Below are 17,910 nucleotides of genomic sequence, written 5' to 3'. Positions count from 1 at the left end.
TCACGATTAGACCGTTACCCTTATTAAGCAATTAAAACTAACAATCATATAATGAGTTCCACATGTCAATCTCATAATTAAGGACGCAATATTTTTATTTTCTTTAATAATAATTTTTACATAAAAAATTAAAATATTATACTCAAATTTTAATAACAATACTTATGAGTAATGACTAATGAAATTTTTGCCTACAGTTCAAAGTATAAATATAAAAGACAAAACCAATTCTTTTAAAAAAAATAAATAAATAAAAGACAACCAATTAATGCACAATCCTTCAACAATCAATATGATGTGATTGTCCTCATGTTCACATGTTTTATTTTTTTATTTTTTTTTAAAAGAGAGAGACAAATTTATACTTGCAAAAAAAAAAAAAAAATCAAGAGACTTTATGCTTTTGTTGTACACTTTAAAAGCATTCATTCGTTACGCTTGTCTTCGTAGATGAGACTTAATCCTGAATTTTTTTTTTCTGATTTTACTCTAATAAAACTAGTATATTTTTCAAAAACAGATTATATATATATTTTTTTCCAATAAATGAATATAAATACTTTTATTTTAATAAAAAAATAATATTAACTGTATGGTATTTACCTTAGACGTGGATCCAAAGTCTTTCCGTTAAATGTCCTTATACTTCTAATTTATCATCACCAACCTGACATCATCAAAGAATCCATAAGTCAAGGTTGAACATCTCATCTCACCGCGTAATAAACAGTACTTCCAATCAAATTCATAAAGGAAAGGATTAAATACTATTTAATCTCTAATATTTCAACTTAATTACTATATCATCTCTCCTTTTGTTGAAAAAAAAAAAAAAACCTTAATCCTCCTTTTCAAAGAAAAAAAAGGAAAGAAAAAAAAAATTAATCCTTAAATGTTGTTAAAAATAGAATCAAATAATTAATTATTAAAGAATATATAATGATAGAATATACTGCGCTAATCGTAACAACTCAGAGTTTTAAACCTTTTGCCTTATAAATAAAATTTATTTGAAAATACGCTTTGTTTCTCTCCGCTGAATTGTCCATTTGTAGAGATGAATGAATGTATTTGAAAAAATAAAAAATATGAATTAATAACTAAATCCATTTGATATAAATGAATTCAAATATGGAATTTATGTATAAATGAATTTTAGATATAATTTATTTGTAAATGATTTCTTTATGTTTGGAATAAATTCAAAAATTGAGAATTTATTTACTTTTATTCTTAAATATCATTAGCATAATAATTAAAAGGCTACGAGAATGTAGAGTTTTATCATAAAATTTGAATTGTTTAAGTTTATGAAATTTATTTGAAAATTTCACATTTTTTGATAAAATTTAATTTAATTATATTCAAATTTATAAAATTGAATTCAAATTATAATTCTTTAAAAAAAATTTGTTTAATTTAATTTTATATTTTTTCGTTATTTAATACAAAAATTTAAATTTATAAATGAATTCTACGAAATTAAATTCATTTATTTTCAAAGAGGATAAATATTAATTATCCTAAGAATACATGGAAACTACCTACTTCCCAAAAACGTTAATGTAGAGTACGGTGACAAATCAGAGACTGAAAAACTTTCCAAATGTGCTTGGGAAGCAAGTCAAATTTCCTTCTATTTACAACATTGACACCTCAACCCGCTTCCCAATGAACGACAGAAATCAGGCTCGTTTCCACACCTATAGCTTCGGACCTAGGCTCAGTCAACGCGGACCCACAACACTCCTTTGTCAAACACCTCGTTTTTTACAAAGATGCTTGACATCCAAACCTCAGGTTCGGTACAATAGCTAAATTTTCCCGCTCAGGAAGACAGGACAAACAACATCTCTCTCTTCAGCTCACTTACCTTGGTCGAGTGGAGAAAGAGGAGAGTTTTATAAAGCTTAAGATACACACTCCCTCTTTCTGTCTCTGTTTAGACATGGCAAGGTATGCTTGAGCTTAATTGGAGGAGTAGAATTTTGTTTTTGAATGAGGAAGAACAGGGATTTAATTGAATAAACTTCTTATTAATTTTTTCTTTTTGATCGTTCAAATTTTAGTTGATGAGAAACTCCAAATTGAACTTAAAACTCCTGACCTTTTTCTCTATTTTGGGTTTATGGGTATTCATTTTTGGTTTAGTTCTTGAAATTTGATTTTGGTTTTCATTATAATAATGATGGTTGATGAAGATGGTTTGCTGTATTCTTTGACTATTTCGAGTTACCAAATAAGGGAAATTGCAGAATGGGGATTTTGATTTTGATTTTTAGTGATAGAAGTATAGAACTTCTATAAAGGGCTATATTTCTGCCACTGAAACTTTAACATAATGGCTGAATGGAGGGTGGGGTTTTGGATTTTATTGATAAAATTTTTGCAAGTGACATTGGGCGGTGTTTTCTAATTATTTGATGGTTTTGATTGTATTTTGGGGCGCTATTGTTTTGTTCCTCAAATTGATTTCTGTGAATCGAAATGGTAGATAGGTGCTCTAGTTTTTTTCCAAATTTATTTTTATGGTTGCTAAAATATGTGACAATTGCAGGGCTTGGCTTATTGATAGTAGAACAATTGCAAGTAAAGTAAGAAATCCCGCTAGAACTTCTGCTTATCAGATCAAAGGCTATGGAGCACATCGTGAATGCCCAAATTGCCATCATTGTATAGATAACAGTGATGTAAGTTTTAAAATTTGGCTTTCTCTTTATTTGATTGTTTTTTTTGTTTGTATGTTTAACAGTGCAAAGTATCTTTTGCAATCTATCCGTAATGTATTATTTTTTTATATATATTTTTTTTCTCTTGTTTCAGGTTTCTCATGATTGGCCTGGTCTTCCTGCTGGTGTAAAGTTTGATCCATCTGATGCAGAGCTGTTAGAACATTTAACAGCAAAATGTGGTGTTGGAAACTCAAAACCACACTCATTTATTGATGAATTTATTCCTACTCTAGATGAGGACAAGGGAATTTGCTATACTCATCCAGAAAAACTTCCTGGTAAGGAGTTGCCAATTCTTATATTTCACTTAATTTTTTGCTAATTCCAAAACTGAACCATAGATTTATACTTCCCGTTTGATCACATTAATTTTTATAAACGAATGCCGAAAATTTTGCAGTATTCATTTAGAATTTCGTGTTTTCTTATTTGGTATAAGAGAAAATGTTCATGCCACTCCCATGAATTCAATTTGATGCAACTAAATCAAATTCTATCATTTAAATGAATTTTATACTTCAGATTCATTTGTAACAAACAAAGAGTTGGTTACAGATTATTGATTGTTGTGTACTGTATGCAAACTGAAAACAACGGACCAATTTGACTATCTGAATGAGTTAAGATGTACACTGAGTACTATTTTTTTCGTTTTTTTATTGGTCAATTGACCGGGATAGAAAATTGCAACCTTATAGTTCAAAATGCAACTCCAGGCTCATTAGTGTATATTCAGTACTTTTGAAGCTGTTGCAGATAACCTACTCTTCGTAGTTCACGTTGGCTAGTTGTCCATTCATAATTTACATTTCTCCCGTAAGTTGAGCTTCTTGAATTATGTGGACTTTTTATTCTTTAGCTTTGTATTCCTTGCTTGGTTACTTTCCTCATTTCTAAATTCATACCAATTTTCTTTTTTAAATGGGATAATTAGGAGCAACAATGTGAAAGGTTGGATGAATCAAACTACTAGTATGGATTTCTAATCAATTTATCCAAATTTTCTTCTTTTAGGTGCCAAGAAGGATGGAAGTAGCATTCATTTTTTTCATAGGACAATTAATGCTTACTCTACTGGACAAAGAAAGCGTCGAAAGATCCATAATGAACAAGGTTCGAATGAGGAGCAGGTTCGCTGGCACAAGACAGGCAAGACCAAATCTGTAATGGAAAATGGAGTACAAAAGGGTTGCAAAAAAATCATGGTTCTTTATAGAAGTTCAAAGAAGGGGTCCAAGCCAGATAAGTCCAATTGGGTGATGCATCAATACCAGTTGGGGACCGAAGATGATGAAAAAGAAGGTGAATATGTAGTCTCCAAAATTTTCTATCAGCAGCAGAAGCAAAATGACAACAGTGGTGATGGTCCTGTTATTGAAGATGCTGATGTTTTAGCACTTCAAGCTAGTCCAAGGACCCCCAATACAAATCCTCCCAATCCACCACGACCAAAGAAATCTGATACGTGTGAAGATGTTGCTGATGAGAAGAAGGTAGTGCCGTCTTCTCAAGTGGTAAGCAGCCATTTTGGTGAAATATATTGTTGTGTGAAGAGACATATATATCCATTATTAAGTTGTTGAGTTGGTTAGCTGATGACAGATGAACAATTCATGCAAGACCTGACGCAATTTTTCATTGATTGCTAAATTTAATAAAATTTGAATAAAATTAGCAAGTTACACAGGTCATATCCATTTCAAACCAGTCGCGTTCACTAGTCTAATCAATTCCATGAAATTAATGATGTAGAATTCTAATTGGATTTTTATGCATATTGATGTTAATTGTGGATTTTAGTAAATATTACGAAGTTTTGTGGAATGCATTTAATACCAAATTCAATACTTACCTAAGTTTATTTTTGTATATTAGGAACCAGGCATTATTAAAAAAGAATTTGAGGTCCCTGTACCTGATGTGCAGCCTGAAGATGATGATGTGGGATATGCAACATGGTTGGCCGGTGAATCTCAGGCTGTAGAAAACTCTGATTTCAGTGGCATTGATGATTCTTTGTTGTGCAAAGAAATTTTAGATGGTTCTTCTCTCCTTTTCAATAGTTCAGGACTAAATAATGTCTCCTGCACTAGCATTGCTAGCAATACTAATCAATTAACTACAAGAAATAATGATACATCTTATGGAATTGCTGACCTTGAGAACCTGGAGCTTGACACTCCACCAGATTTCCAATTTGGTGTAAGCCTCATTTCGTCACTTTATAATCCAACTAACTCATCTGATTATATGATCTTAACCTTTTCATGTTCTCTGCAGGATTTACAGTTTAGTTCTCAAGATAGCATTCTTGATTGGTTGGATCGAATATGAAGATACATGGCAAAGCCTTGCAGCTCTAGTATGCAGCTGAAGCTGTGGTTTTTCCCAGCATTTTCTTTAGATGCATAGAGTCAGCTTGATTAAACAATTGGCCTTGAAGGTATAGGTGCTTGTTTGTTTCCCGTTGGATTTTTTGGAATTGAAGTCTACAAAGCTTTCATATGAGAGCTTCTGAGTTTTGTCAAGGGTCTTAAGACTGATATAGCTATGGATTCAAGATATCAGTACCAGAAGTTGCTACTGCTGTAGTTGGTAGAAATTAATGGTTTTTTATGTTCTGGCCTTTGTGTTCTACATCCTAATCCTTGTAAAAATTTTCTGAATTTGGTGATTGTTGTATAAATACTATTGAATTTGTGTTAGAGATGTATCTGTTGCTTCCATGGCTGTTTCTGTTTGAAGCAAATCTCATATGAAAACTGAAAACCATGGCAGCAACAATTAAATCTTTGTCAACGCCTTTAAGAATCTATATCTAGTTATTTACTGAATGAAACTTGCCTTTATTTGATAATCAAATGCTATGAGAAATCATCATAAAATTGGTTTCTCCATGATATTAGGGGCTGACATTGATGAGTTTCACATTTATGTTCACAATTTTTTTGAGATACCAATTTGAATTTTCTAATTAAAAACTATAACTTGAATAATTTTGTAATTAATTAATTAATGTATCAGTACTCTCCCCTTCTCATCTTTTTTGTCCTACTTTCATCTGTCCCAAATAATTGTCATGTTTCCTTGTCTAGGAGTGAATAATATTGAAATTTACTATTTTGTCTTTATTTAGTATGTTTCTTTGTCAATAAATATAATGGTCAAACTATTACATTATCGTTAATTAAATCTTAATATAAATAAAATTAATACATCAATCTTTAATCTTTCAATAAAACGTTATTTAATCAAATGTTTAATAATAGTTTGATAGATATTAATATAAGGGTATGTTAGAAAAAAATAAAATAAAATTATCGTGAACTATATTAATTAAATTTTTTTAATCTATGTACACGTTAAACCATAACACAAATTATGAGACTAAGAAAGTGTACCAGCCATTTTGCTAAGCTAAACTGTTAAGATCCATGTCCAAACTTTTCAACTTTAGTGTTAACCTTCAAGTCTTTAAGTGATAAAATTTTCAGTGATAAAATCCTTTCTATGTCTATACATATAAAATTTTAGATAACTTTTTTTTTCAATGTTGGTTGAAAATTTTTTCTGGAGTACTAAAATGCACTTCTTAATTCATAGTTAGAAAATTTAAAATTTCATGTGCCAACAATAAACATTTATTCCCTAGTCTAATGGTCCAACACAACACGTGGTCAATACAATTTCATCATTCATACGCCGCCGTTTTTATGATCAGTGCACTGTAAACCGATAAACAGTCGTCAAAAGAAGCACAGAACCCGGCCCAAAACCTAAAACCCTGAAATTCCCAGTTCAAAGGTAATTAAAGAACAATGAAATAAGGAGAAGGAAACAACAATTGAGAGAGAGGGAGCCAGATAGATCCTTTACCGGTGTAAATGTTTGCCGCGAGGAAAGTTCATAGACATTGCTTGAAAACACTCTCTTCTCTTCTCCTATCCAATCCTAACAGGTATTGAAAAAAAATTCAAAGTTTACTTCTTTAATTGTTTTCCCTTCATTTTCTTAGAAGAAACAAACCGGTACTTTGCGGGTTTCTCTTTATTTGATTAAATTCTTAATGGGTTATTACAAATAATAGAATTATTATATTGAATTTGGTATTCTATTTCTTGGTTTACAGACATGTTACGTTAGTAAAGGATGTTAGTCCAAAGCTCAATTGTATAAATGTAATGCAATCAAATGATAGTCGTGAAGATGGGTTTTCCTCTTTTTCACCATTGTATCATCCCTTCAAAGGTGGGTGGTGCCGAGGGATGTCTACTTCTAAAGGAAGGAGCATGAGAAGTAGGGTGGAGAAGCGGATGCAAAAAGAATCCGGTAAAACTGTTAGAGAGATTCGGAGAGCAAAAAAGTTGAAGAAGAAATTGATGACTGATGAGGAGAGGGAACTTTACAACCTCAAGAGAGTATGTTTTATTTGTTTTCTTATAGTTATCGAGTTTATAAATATTGGTTGAATTGTTTCTTGATTTTTTTTCTTTTTTTTTTTTGACTTCCTGATCTTTTTTACTTGGTGTAATACGATTGAGTTTGACTGGGGATGGTTCTTTTAGCTAATGCGGAACATTTAAAGGAAGATACATTGGCATATAAGATTTAAAAGATCGATGCTTGGGAACTTTATGTTGAGCTAATGAGAAATGTGATTTTATTGGATTGTCATTGTAAGGCATATAAAGGCCGCCTTTAGTTATCATATGCTTGAATAACGTTTTAGTGCATTTCCAATTTTTTGAAATCACTCGTCCACCAACCTGGAATAGAGTGTTCGATGAGAACTCCAAAATCTTGGAATGACCTATAAATTGCAGACTTGGATGCTTGCATAAATATAATTCAGATTTTTCTAGTATCTTTCCAATGAGATGCTATGATTTGAAATGAGATTACATTAATTCTCCTTTTGTATAAACATGTTGCTGGGAACCCTCTTTCTGCATATCGTTCCTCTATCTCTTGCTGGATGATTACAGATATGCAAGTGTTTTAGAATATTTTTAAGATCGTTGTAGAACTCTTATGTAGGATTGCATTTCTTGTGAGATCAATTTCTGCTCTTAGTGGTTTCCTTTTTTGTGTTGACCCTGTCTTTTGTCCAAGTTTTTTGTTTGTTGTGATTGCTCTTTCTGACACAGTGACATTTATGCTCACCAATGGTGAAACTCAGGAAAAAAATTGTCAAATATGTCTATGATTATTTGTTGTCATCGTCTGATGGTAGCAGCCAAGTTCTGGTTGGTTGTATTGCTATAAGTATTAATTTTTGGTTTTATCAGCTTGCTACAGTGTTATTTATATAAGGTAGACGGATTATTGTTTTCAATCAAATCATTGCAGGCCAAGAAGAAAGTTGCTTTGCTCCTACAAAAGCTCAAGAAGTATGAACTACCAGAGCTGCCACCCCCTGTGCATGACCCTGAGCTGTTGACACTGGAGCAGCTTCAGGCATATAAGAAAATTGGATTCAGAAATAGAAATTATGTTCCAGTTGGTGTCCGTGGAGTTTTTGGAGGAGTTGTTCAGAATATGCATCTCCATTGGAAGTTTCATGAGACTGTACAAGTATGCTGTGATAACTTCCCCAAAGAAAAAATAAAGGAAATGGCCACCATGCTAGCAAGACTGAGTGGGGGCATAGTAATAAACATCCATAATGTGAAGACCATTATCATGTTCCGAGGCAGAAATTATCGCCAACCAAAAAATTTGATACCCATGAATACCCTCACGAAAAGGAAGGTGAGTTGTCATATTTTTATTTTTTATATCTCCCTCGATGTATCTAATGGATTTAGCAATATTTAAGATTCAGTTTGCACTCTATTGCATCCTACCTCATTGATGTGGATCAGATGGCGTTACGCATTGACAGTTCTTGCTGTCCACATCCAAATTGGAATGGCTGGCAACTGCCCTTGTTGAAAAGAAAGCGAAGTGAAAAAGATCTTGGTGTTACCACGAACATGTATCCTTGGCCTGAGGATTAAAGTCCGTGTCAAATTTCATGTGGTTGTGATAAATGTTCTATTATTAACAGGATTTTGTTCATCAATATGCACTCAGTTTAGATGTAGGTTTGTCTTCAATAGAAGCACAGCTTTTTCCATCTAATGCAAAAGTATTACAACTTTTGAATTATGGTAATTCATCAATTCTTGCAGGCATTATTTAAAGCCAGATTTGAGCAAGCTCTTGAATCTCAGAAGTTAAACATCAAGAAAATAGAGCAGAAACTCCGACGAATGGGTGTGAATCCAGAGGATCCAGTTGCCATGGCTAGTATCCAGAGAGTGGCTTCCACATTCTTCAATGCTATTGACAAGAAGGAAGGAAGTCCTTATGTCTTTCAAGGGGACAGAGAGTCAACAGCTCAGCCCTTCGATAATTTGGGACATCAACAACCTGCTGATGATAGTGAGCAGGAGGATCTGGACAATTTTATAGCTGAAATAGAGGATGCAGCAGATAAGGAGTGGGCTGCAGAAGAAGCTGCAGAGAGAGAAGAAATTGGCAGGATTAGGTATTGGAACAAAGAAGATTTTGGTGGAAGGATTAGAAGACCAGAATTGCATCGAAATGACGTTTCATATGGAGAAGATCAAGGAGCAAGGCGTTGGAAGGATGCACAAGAGAAGCGGAGGAGTGCTGTTAGAGATGAGGATAGTGACATGTCCGAGGACGGTGATCAGTGGGATTCTGATGATGTTAGGGATGAGAGTAATCTTGAGAGTGATGCTGATGATTCTGATGAAGTTCACAGTAGATCTAGACATTTACAGAGGAATCAAGACAGAGTTCAGAGAAACAATAATAGCAAGGGTTTCAGAAGAAATCCAGGAGGCAAATTCAAAGGAGAGATGGTCGAGGAAGATTCTGAAGCTGACAGTGAAATGTCTGAGGAAGAACATAAATTGAGAGCATCAAGAGTGGAGGCAAGTCATCGGTTTCAGAATAAGGGGCGTAAATCAGAAGAAATGTTGAGCGACCTAGACGATGCAATGTGGGAATCAAATTCTGAGCAAGAAGACGACTTGACAGCTCGTCAAGATTCGGGGTTCGAAGATGCATTTAATGATTCAGAAATTGCAGTGTTGGAATCAGATACTGGTGAAGAATTTGGAGCTGGCAGTGAAGGCAAATACAATCATAGGCCAAGTGGTGGCAATGACGATTACTACCTGAATCAAGATGACAGGCACAGAGCGAATAACAAGAAGACGACTCGGAAAGAGTTGGATGAGAATTGGGACAGTGATTAGTTCATTACTTGTGGAGACATTCCACATTCTTTCCATGATGAATCACTCGGACGGACAAAAAGAAACTATATTTTTCAAACTTTTCTTTCTTTTCTTATATCATTGAAAGCAGAGTCCGTGTTAGTTGAATGTGACAATGGTGGAGAAAAGATTGTATTTGTACCCTTTGACAGAGAAGGCAACATATAAGATGAAGCAGTCTGATGCAATTTTGCTTCTGTTTTGAACATTCACTGAAAGAAATGAAGATGGGGTTTATCACTTACAACTAGTGTCACTTACTGCAGTAAGGATCTCGTTTTTTAAGATTATACTATTTAATTCTTACATTATAATTTTGTTATGTTATGGATCCAACAGTTGAAATACCAAATACATTCTACTGCAATGTTTCTAACAAAATATTTAATAAACAATTCAGTTCGATTTTAAAGTTTAAACAGTTTATAAATCAAACCAAATTGTTTTAAAACCTATTTTTTAAATTTGAAACCAAATTAAACTATTTAAAAATTAAATAATACTATAAAATTGATAATTGAATGTCATTTAATGGTTTGAGCTGTTTAATACGCAGTCTAAATAATTTTGAAGGATATTAAAAATCATTCCTTGATACTACCTCCGTTACATAATACTTGTTACATTTGAAATTTTATGTCCTTTAAGAAAATCATTAAATTTGTTTAAATTATAATAAATTACTGAGTAAATTAATTATATTATCCTTAATTTAATATTAATTTTTTAAAACAATTAATAAATTGAAGTAATAATTATTGGTTATATATAAATGGTACATGGAAAAATAGATTTATTACTCATTGAAACTACAAATGTAACAAGTATTTTGGAATAAATTATTTTTTTAAATGTGACAAGTATTATAAAACAGAGATAGTATTACGGACTATTTTTGATATTAAACTGTTAAATTATTACTCAAAATAAATATCAACAAATAAAATTAATAATCAAAACTTGCCAAGTTCATGGCTCGCTTTGCCCCGAGTCCTAACACAAAGTCACAAACCCACGACGCGTGTCACCATTTCCTGGGTTCTGGACCGTCTGTGACACTCATTAGCTTAGGGCTTTGCCCTTTGTAAATTGAATTGCAACTTGCATGTCAAGGTCAATGTCAAAGTCAGTCCACATTGCTGACTTCAGAATTATCATCACTACTGCAACTATGTCTTCAACTTCTTACCTTCATTCATTAAATATTATTAAATAATAGTATTTTAATTTATGCAACACTTTAATTTGTAAAAATAATTCAAAAATATAAAAAATTTATCTAATAATTTACACGCAAATATAAAAGTATTCATTTATTTAATAATTATTTGATAATTGAAATTTTTTTATTTTTAATTTTAATAAACCTAATTTTATAAATTAAAATGTTTAATAAACAGTAACAATTATTTTATTTCAACTTTCTTCTCATCTATATATTTTTAGTAAATTTAATTTCAGTTAAATGAAAATTAATTAAAAGGTAATCTAGTAAATTATTTTTTTTAAAATTGAGACTATATTTTTTTAATTTTTGAAAATTACTATCAAATTTAACGAATCAGATGGAGTGATTTTTATTAATAAAAATCTGTTGACAAAGACTAAGATGAATAAAAATCCAATTATTAAATGCCAAAGACGAAATTGTGCAAGGAAAAGTCCAAGTCAATGGAAGGATTTATTAAACATCATCTTCACTCTTTTTCGAGTTTCATTTTCAAGAAATCTGTGGATCATTGGGTTAAGGCAGAGCAAGACTATTCTGAGGCAGTTAAGAAGAAACAGATTAAAAATCTAACTTTAAGTTCAACAACATCAAGGATTTTGTTTTTGAGTTCTTGGCCATTAGTGCTGAAATAAATCTAGTTCATCTAACTACTTCCTTTTCACAATTTTCTGATAGAAAAAAAAAAAAAAAAAAAAGGTTGATTACTTGCAGAAGATGTTTTATTTTTATATGGAGAATTTAAAAAGTTTTTTTCTTTTAGGTTTGATGTGAGAGAAGTCAACACTCAGTAGATAGATTTTTTGGTTTCATTTTCACTGGTGAACCATATTTCCACTAATCAAGTTATTAATGTCGTTTCGTATTTGAGATTGCTAATGCAGCAATATCTTCACAATTAAGAAAAATTCTCTTTTTTTTTAGTGTAATTTTTTAATTTTTTAAAATTTTCTAAAGAGATCAATGAATTCGGTCATTAAATACTTATAACGTGATCATCTTTTTTTTTTTTTCTTTTTTTATTCATTCGTTGAGAGATCAAATGGGTCGATGCTAGGCCAAACAATTTATATTTTCTCTAATCAAGATTATATATATATATATATATATATATATATCAAAATTTTATTCATATATTTTACTATAGCATCATTTCTGCATATTTAGAAATTTGCTAAAAGAACTATATATATATAGAGAGAGAGAGAGAGAGTTTTGTCTCTATCTTTTGCCTCCATTAACATTATTATATCAAATTTTCATAATTTTCCATCAATAAATTACTATTTTATTCCTCTATTTTGCCAAAATTAATTAATCTGTCCAGTACTTAATTGGAAAAAATAAAATTGACAGAAGGATTTAACTAAGGCAAAAGATTTTAAAAATGCAAGGACAAAATCATATATTTTTACAAAATACGAGGATAAAATAGTAATTTCTCCCCATATATATAGATTGTATCAGTAAATGCTTTATTGGAATATATATGTTGCTGCCTTCAGTTGTAACTTTGAAGTAAGAACAGGCATGACAGCATGACCAACTACGTATCAGATATTGAAATATGCTTAATCTTTTCTTTTGCCTGTATTATTCTGTGATATAAGAACTTTTGATGAAGAAACTTATAGGTTCTGCTTAATTAATGTTGTTGCTTAAAGAAACATCTAGCAACACATATACAAGCTGACAGTTTAAAAAAAAGTAAATGCAAGTAGAAAAGCAAGAAGAAGGAGAATCATAAACTTCCTCAATTCAAGGAGGTAAAATATTAAAAATCTATATATCTTGAATATTCAATAATCAAATAAGAATTTGATCAAACCAAAAGAAAGAAGAAAAAAAATATCAGGCCTCCATTGCCTATTGATAGTCTGTCAGTAGAAAGAATGAGTGGGAACGTTTCTTTTTTTTTTTTTTTTTTTTTTTTTTTTTTTTCCTCTCCTCATATTCTCTGATCTTTTATGTATAGAGATCATGGACCCGATCCTTGTATATATGTGGAACATCATAAAAAGTAAAGTGAAAATAGAACAGTCAAGTGAAACTGTATTCTATAAATCCAACTCATCCATAAAAAGAGAATCTAGTTATATCTATAAGTTCTAAGCAGAGAATATTCAACAGAAAAAGGGCAATAAAAACATGAGAAATGGAGATAAAAAAAAAGAAAAATAAAAGACGCAGGTAGAGCCAGCGGTGGGGAATGGGGAAACTGAAAAATACATGATGATCTGCATTGATATCTAAAATCAGTAAATCAGCAATTTGTTCAATGGAAGAACTAACAGAAATCAGCCAAATACAAATAAACTAGTAAATGAACAAGAAGATAAAACAAATTAACGAGAAGCCAAAATTCCCATCAAGGAGAAAACCTGGGAGAATTGTCAATTTTACTCGCATGCAATTCAGGAGGTTAATAAGCTACCAACAAGAGGAGGAAAATGCATGTCTACCCAAGCCATAAAAAGCCAGTCCCTTCGCAATAAGCTAGCTATCCATTGGAAAAATTGGACGACATGCCTCAGATATGGAAGAAATGCAAATCGAGAAACAAGGAATACACAGTTTCCAATCGTACTTCAAGAACCCATCAAGTTCATCCCACCATCTCTCTAAAAGAATGACATGGATTTGTTGGACACAAGTTAGACCTGTACCAATGCCACACCATCACCATCGACTGTCTAATACAGCACTTTTTGGTGTGAAGCACAAAAAACATCTCTGAAATATACAAATATGTCGCATTTTCCAAGCAACTTCAGAAGTTCAGCCACGTTCTCTCTGGCAGTTACCAGGCAAGAGATATTTGTACTTGTCAGCATTATTCAATAAATATGCAGGAAGATGAACTGCTGAGTAAGAACGAGGGATAGGACCCATCTTCCCTATTATCTCCTTAAAGGTGTATTCCTCAGGAAGCATGTCAAACAGATTAGCCCCTTTACAAATCACATCCTGAACCCTTTTGGGGTTCAAGTAATGAGAGAACCTTACACGATCGTAATGGCTGTAAGCTTTCATCTTAAATATGAAGTCACTGATGTAGCGAAAACAAAAGCTGCAATGCCAACCTGAATCTGACAGGAGAACATCTGCCTGACGAAAATGGGCATATCTAGTTTTCCCTGCCCGGTATTTGTGAACTGAAGCTCGCCAGCTCTTGTTATCTACAAAATACTCAAAAGAGTACAAGTAATTTCTCAGCTGAAGATGAAGTATAGGTGGGGCGTCATCACACCACCTCAAGAGATTAATTGTGTGGGCACTAGGAATCTCATCAACATCAGACATAATCAACAAGTCATCATCTTCTATACCCGCTATTCTGATAAGCTGATCCAGGGCTACTCTTTGATATGCCTCTTCCACAAAAGGGTTTTCGCCTTTCCTAAATCTACCCCCAATTGTGCCATAAGTCAATCGAGGCTCTATAAATTTGAACTTGTCCCGGTTACTAGCAAAGAGTAATGGTTTTGGCAGGCCAGTAAATGTTGAATTTGATTCAAGAAGTACAAACTGGGTTATGTAAGGATACAGTTCCTTCCATCGAATAGTAAGAATGTCTACCTCATTACTGAATAGAACTGCATCAAAAACTCTTCTTGGTGATTCACGAATACCCCACCCATGAAGCCTGCACAGTGTCTCCATCGACACATTCTCATGATAGTAATGAGGAATTATCTGGAACCGCTTTGGAGGAGATTCCCATAGTGGTCTCAGAAAATACGATATCTTCTGGCCATGCAAATACAATCCAAATATTCCTAACGGAACCACAACAAATAAGAATACAAGTGTCTTCAAATCCAGTCCTCGCAGAATACACTTCAGTCTTGACATGCTCAAAGCCAGACGGGAGGCCTGCTGCAAATTAAAACAAAAATTTCTTAAGACACCCAGATTGAATATAAGCCATCCAGAATACAAGTCATTCATACAGCATATGAATATATATGCTTTCTCATGCACAAAAATATCCAACCATCATAGAGTTAACAATTCAATTCAAATGCTCCCAAGTCCAATATGAGATGGTCAACTTGTTCAAAATAAGCTATCAAGGTGGCTAGAATTGGACTTTAAAAACCCTAGGAAAGCTAAATTCTAATGGGATGCTTATATGCAGAGACAAAAATGTAAGAACAAATTGAATTGAATTTGAATCTCAACTGACTCGCCAGATATATTGTCAAACAAACACATATAAGGAAATACCATACAAAAATCTATATAAAAAATTGAAACCTTGCGAAAATAATCCAGATAATAAATTTTCATATTTTTTCTCAATTTACACCTATACATAATTAACAAAAATTTCAAGCTAGCCATAAACAACTCATATGAAAACTCAACAACTTCACCCATAAATTGAAAAATCATAACTTTAACATTCCTCACCAATGCATTCTCTCTTCAAAATCCATAAAAACAAAAATAGTTATTAATAAGAGATTTTTTAATGAAAAGAGGGGGCAAAAAGAAAAACTATCACAAAATTCAAAAGTAGAAAAGTAAACGAACACCACAAAAAAAAACTCATAGCCTGCATCTAAAATAAAAAATCTGAACAATTTTAATTACCACCATTAACGTATCTGAAGAATTTAAATTTTAAAAGTCCAATAACGTTGAGAAATCATAATGTAAACAAAATCCAAAAATATTAAAAATCACAGCTTTACCTGGCCACAAACATCTTCACATATATCATCAGTCTTCTTCGAACTGTAATAACCATCAGACATGATTAACCCCTCCAAATTTTCTAGAATCAACCTCTAATAAAACACTTTAGCCCCAAATGTTCAATCAAATCCTGTTTAAACCCTTAAATTATGATAAAAATCAAACCCCCTGTAAGCCAAATCAAACGCCGAAAACCCAAATTTTCCCGAGAGAAAAATCAGGAATCCGGCAACCGTAATCCCGGAAAAAATCCACAAGCCGTTTTAGTGATATTTTTATTCGCTCATTCACTAGATAAATAATTATAACTCTGTATATTCCAAAAATAAACTATAATGGAGACCAATATATATAGAGGAAGACTCGAAGACATGGACAGAGACAAACAAAACGACTTCACAAATATAGTAATTTCCATTATTTCTGTACATTAATCCTCCGTCTGAAATATGAAAAAAAAAAAAATCACGACACATTTTTCATTCACCGTTCGATCAATACAAAATTTTATAAAGTACTGCTCAACGGTTGATATTCGTTTGACACGGAGATTACTATGTGAGTTTTACTGTATTAAACGGTATCCAACTCGGATTGTGCTGATCTGGCATTTTAAGGTGGTTCTCAGCAGCATATTCCAAGGAGCCGTTTTTGCTTGTCTAAAATTTCGTTTTAAAAATGAAAAGTTTATAATTAATTTTGGTAATTAAGTGAACTTACTAAATGTGCCCTTATGTTGTCATTAATTTGACTATAAATTAAGAGGGCAGATTTGGTATGTAATTTTTTCTCTTAAAAAAACTTTTTGTTTCTTAAAAAACTGATTATTTTTCATAAATTTTAAATTGATTTAATTTTATTAATTGATGTATAATTATTTAATTTTATTTTAAGAATATTATAAATGAACAATAAAAAAATATTATAATTTGCACTCTTCATCTTGTTTAAGGTTTATGCATCGTGATTAAACAAGTAATCATAATATTTAAATTCTAACAGACTATACATTAATTTGCATAAATTACTCTTTTATCTCGTTTAATTACTTAATTTCAAAGATTCATGTTTTTGTTATAGAAAATAAGTATAGTATTTTAATAAAAATAAAGGTAAAATTTAAAAATTAATTAATATTTCTTAATTTTCTCAAAATGATAGTTAATATTAAATAAAATAATTTATGAAAGCAAATAATATTTTCTACTCTCTCCATTCTTAAATACGTATTATATTTGAGAAAGTATTATGTTATTTTTTTCATATTTATTTTTCTATATGATTAATATTTATTATTTCAATTTCTTAAAAATTTAGTGTTTGGATATATTTAATTAAAGTTAATGTAGTTGATTTATTCAATGATTTATTATAAGTTTGGGAGATGTGAAATTTTAAATATGACAAGTACTAAGAAATAGATGGAATAAAAATTTATACATGAAAAATAATTTCAAGACTCTATTTTTTTATTTATTTGCACACATTTCTCCATTCTCAAAGAGTTTGCTTGGCCAAATTATTTTTTTTTTTTGGTACAAATAATTCCAAGATTGATGGAATTAGTTAATGATTTTATTTCCAAAATCAAGAGGTGGTAAGAAAATATTTTTGGAATACTACAAAAAGGTTAATAACTTTTTGGATGTGTATTTGTTAATTAGGTGAGTTCAACTTATTTTAAAATTAAAAAGGGGCATTTAATTATTTATTTATTTTTAGCAAACGAAAGGATGAACTTTATTTTTTTCTAAAAAAAAAAAAAAAAAGGAAACTGCCCTTTTCCTTAAACTTTTTCAATTGATAGGGCTAAGCATTGAACCTTCCAAATTCAGAAATTTAATTTCTAAATCAATGGAGACGAGTTGCTTGATTCATTGTAAGGATTAGGAATTAATTGAGGATTGATTTGAATGATTTTGTTAGTTTAATTAATAATTCGATACTCAAATTT

General features: G+C 31.4%; 3 protein-coding genes across 5 annotated transcripts; 2 read left to right on the top strand and 1 right to left on the bottom strand.

Annotated features, from left to right (window-relative positions):
- Window positions 1-1,809: 1,809 nt before the first annotated feature.
- On the top strand, window positions 1,810-5,571 carry NAC085 (NAC domain containing protein 85). 2 transcript variants are annotated; one of them, XM_020678471.3, is made up of 6 exons: window positions 1,810-1,956; window positions 2,558-2,690; window positions 2,824-3,010; window positions 3,747-4,225; window positions 4,608-4,934; window positions 5,013-5,571. In XM_020678471.3, the coding sequence occupies exons 1-6, from the start codon at window positions 1,949-1,951 to the stop codon at window positions 5,064-5,066; spliced, it is 1,188 nt and encodes a 395-aa protein (XP_020534130.1). In that variant the 5' UTR covers window positions 1,810-1,948; the 3' UTR covers window positions 5,067-5,571. The 2 variants fall into 2 exon arrangements, with proteins under 2 accessions (XP_020534130.1, XP_012072809.1); XM_012217419.4 differs by having other exon boundaries at window positions 3,747-4,246.
- Window positions 5,572-6,496: 925 nt separating this feature from the next.
- Window positions 6,497-10,271, top strand: LOC105633833 (RNA-binding CRS1 / YhbY (CRM) domain protein). The gene is made up of 4 exons (XM_012216522.4): window positions 6,497-6,690; window positions 6,862-7,150; window positions 8,082-8,483; window positions 8,906-10,271. The coding sequence occupies exons 1-4, from the start codon at window positions 6,617-6,619 to the stop codon at window positions 10,001-10,003; spliced, it is 1,863 nt and encodes a 620-aa protein (XP_012071912.1). The 5' UTR covers window positions 6,497-6,616; the 3' UTR covers window positions 10,004-10,271.
- A 3,196-nt stretch (window positions 10,272-13,467) lies between these two features.
- Window positions 13,468-16,354, bottom strand: LOC105633817 (beta-1,4-N-acetylglucosaminyltransferase family protein). 2 transcript variants are annotated; one of them, XM_012216505.4, is made up of 2 exons: window positions 15,953-16,354; window positions 13,468-15,131 (listed from the first exon to the last, which is right to left on the bottom strand). In XM_012216505.4, exons 1-2 carry the CDS (start codon window positions 16,013-16,015, stop codon window positions 14,031-14,033), a joined length of 1,164 nt encoding a protein of 387 aa, XP_012071895.1. In that variant the 5' UTR covers window positions 16,016-16,354; the 3' UTR covers window positions 13,468-14,030. The 2 variants fall into 2 exon arrangements, with proteins under 2 accessions (XP_012071895.1, XP_012071902.1); XM_012216512.3 differs by having other exon boundaries at window positions 13,468-15,128; window positions 15,953-16,353.
- Window positions 16,355-17,910: the final 1,556 nt, after the last annotated feature.

Source organism: Jatropha curcas, chromosome 11, assembly GCF_041381405.1.
Source record: "Jatropha curcas cultivar XTBG-Jc1 chromosome 11, XTBG_Jcur_1.0, whole genome shotgun sequence".
Classification (NCBI taxonomy): Eukaryota; Viridiplantae; Streptophyta; class Magnoliopsida; order Malpighiales; family Euphorbiaceae; genus Jatropha; species Jatropha curcas.
The sequence above is the reverse complement of the archived record's forward strand: the minus strand, read 5'-3'. Positions and strand labels throughout refer to the sequence as shown.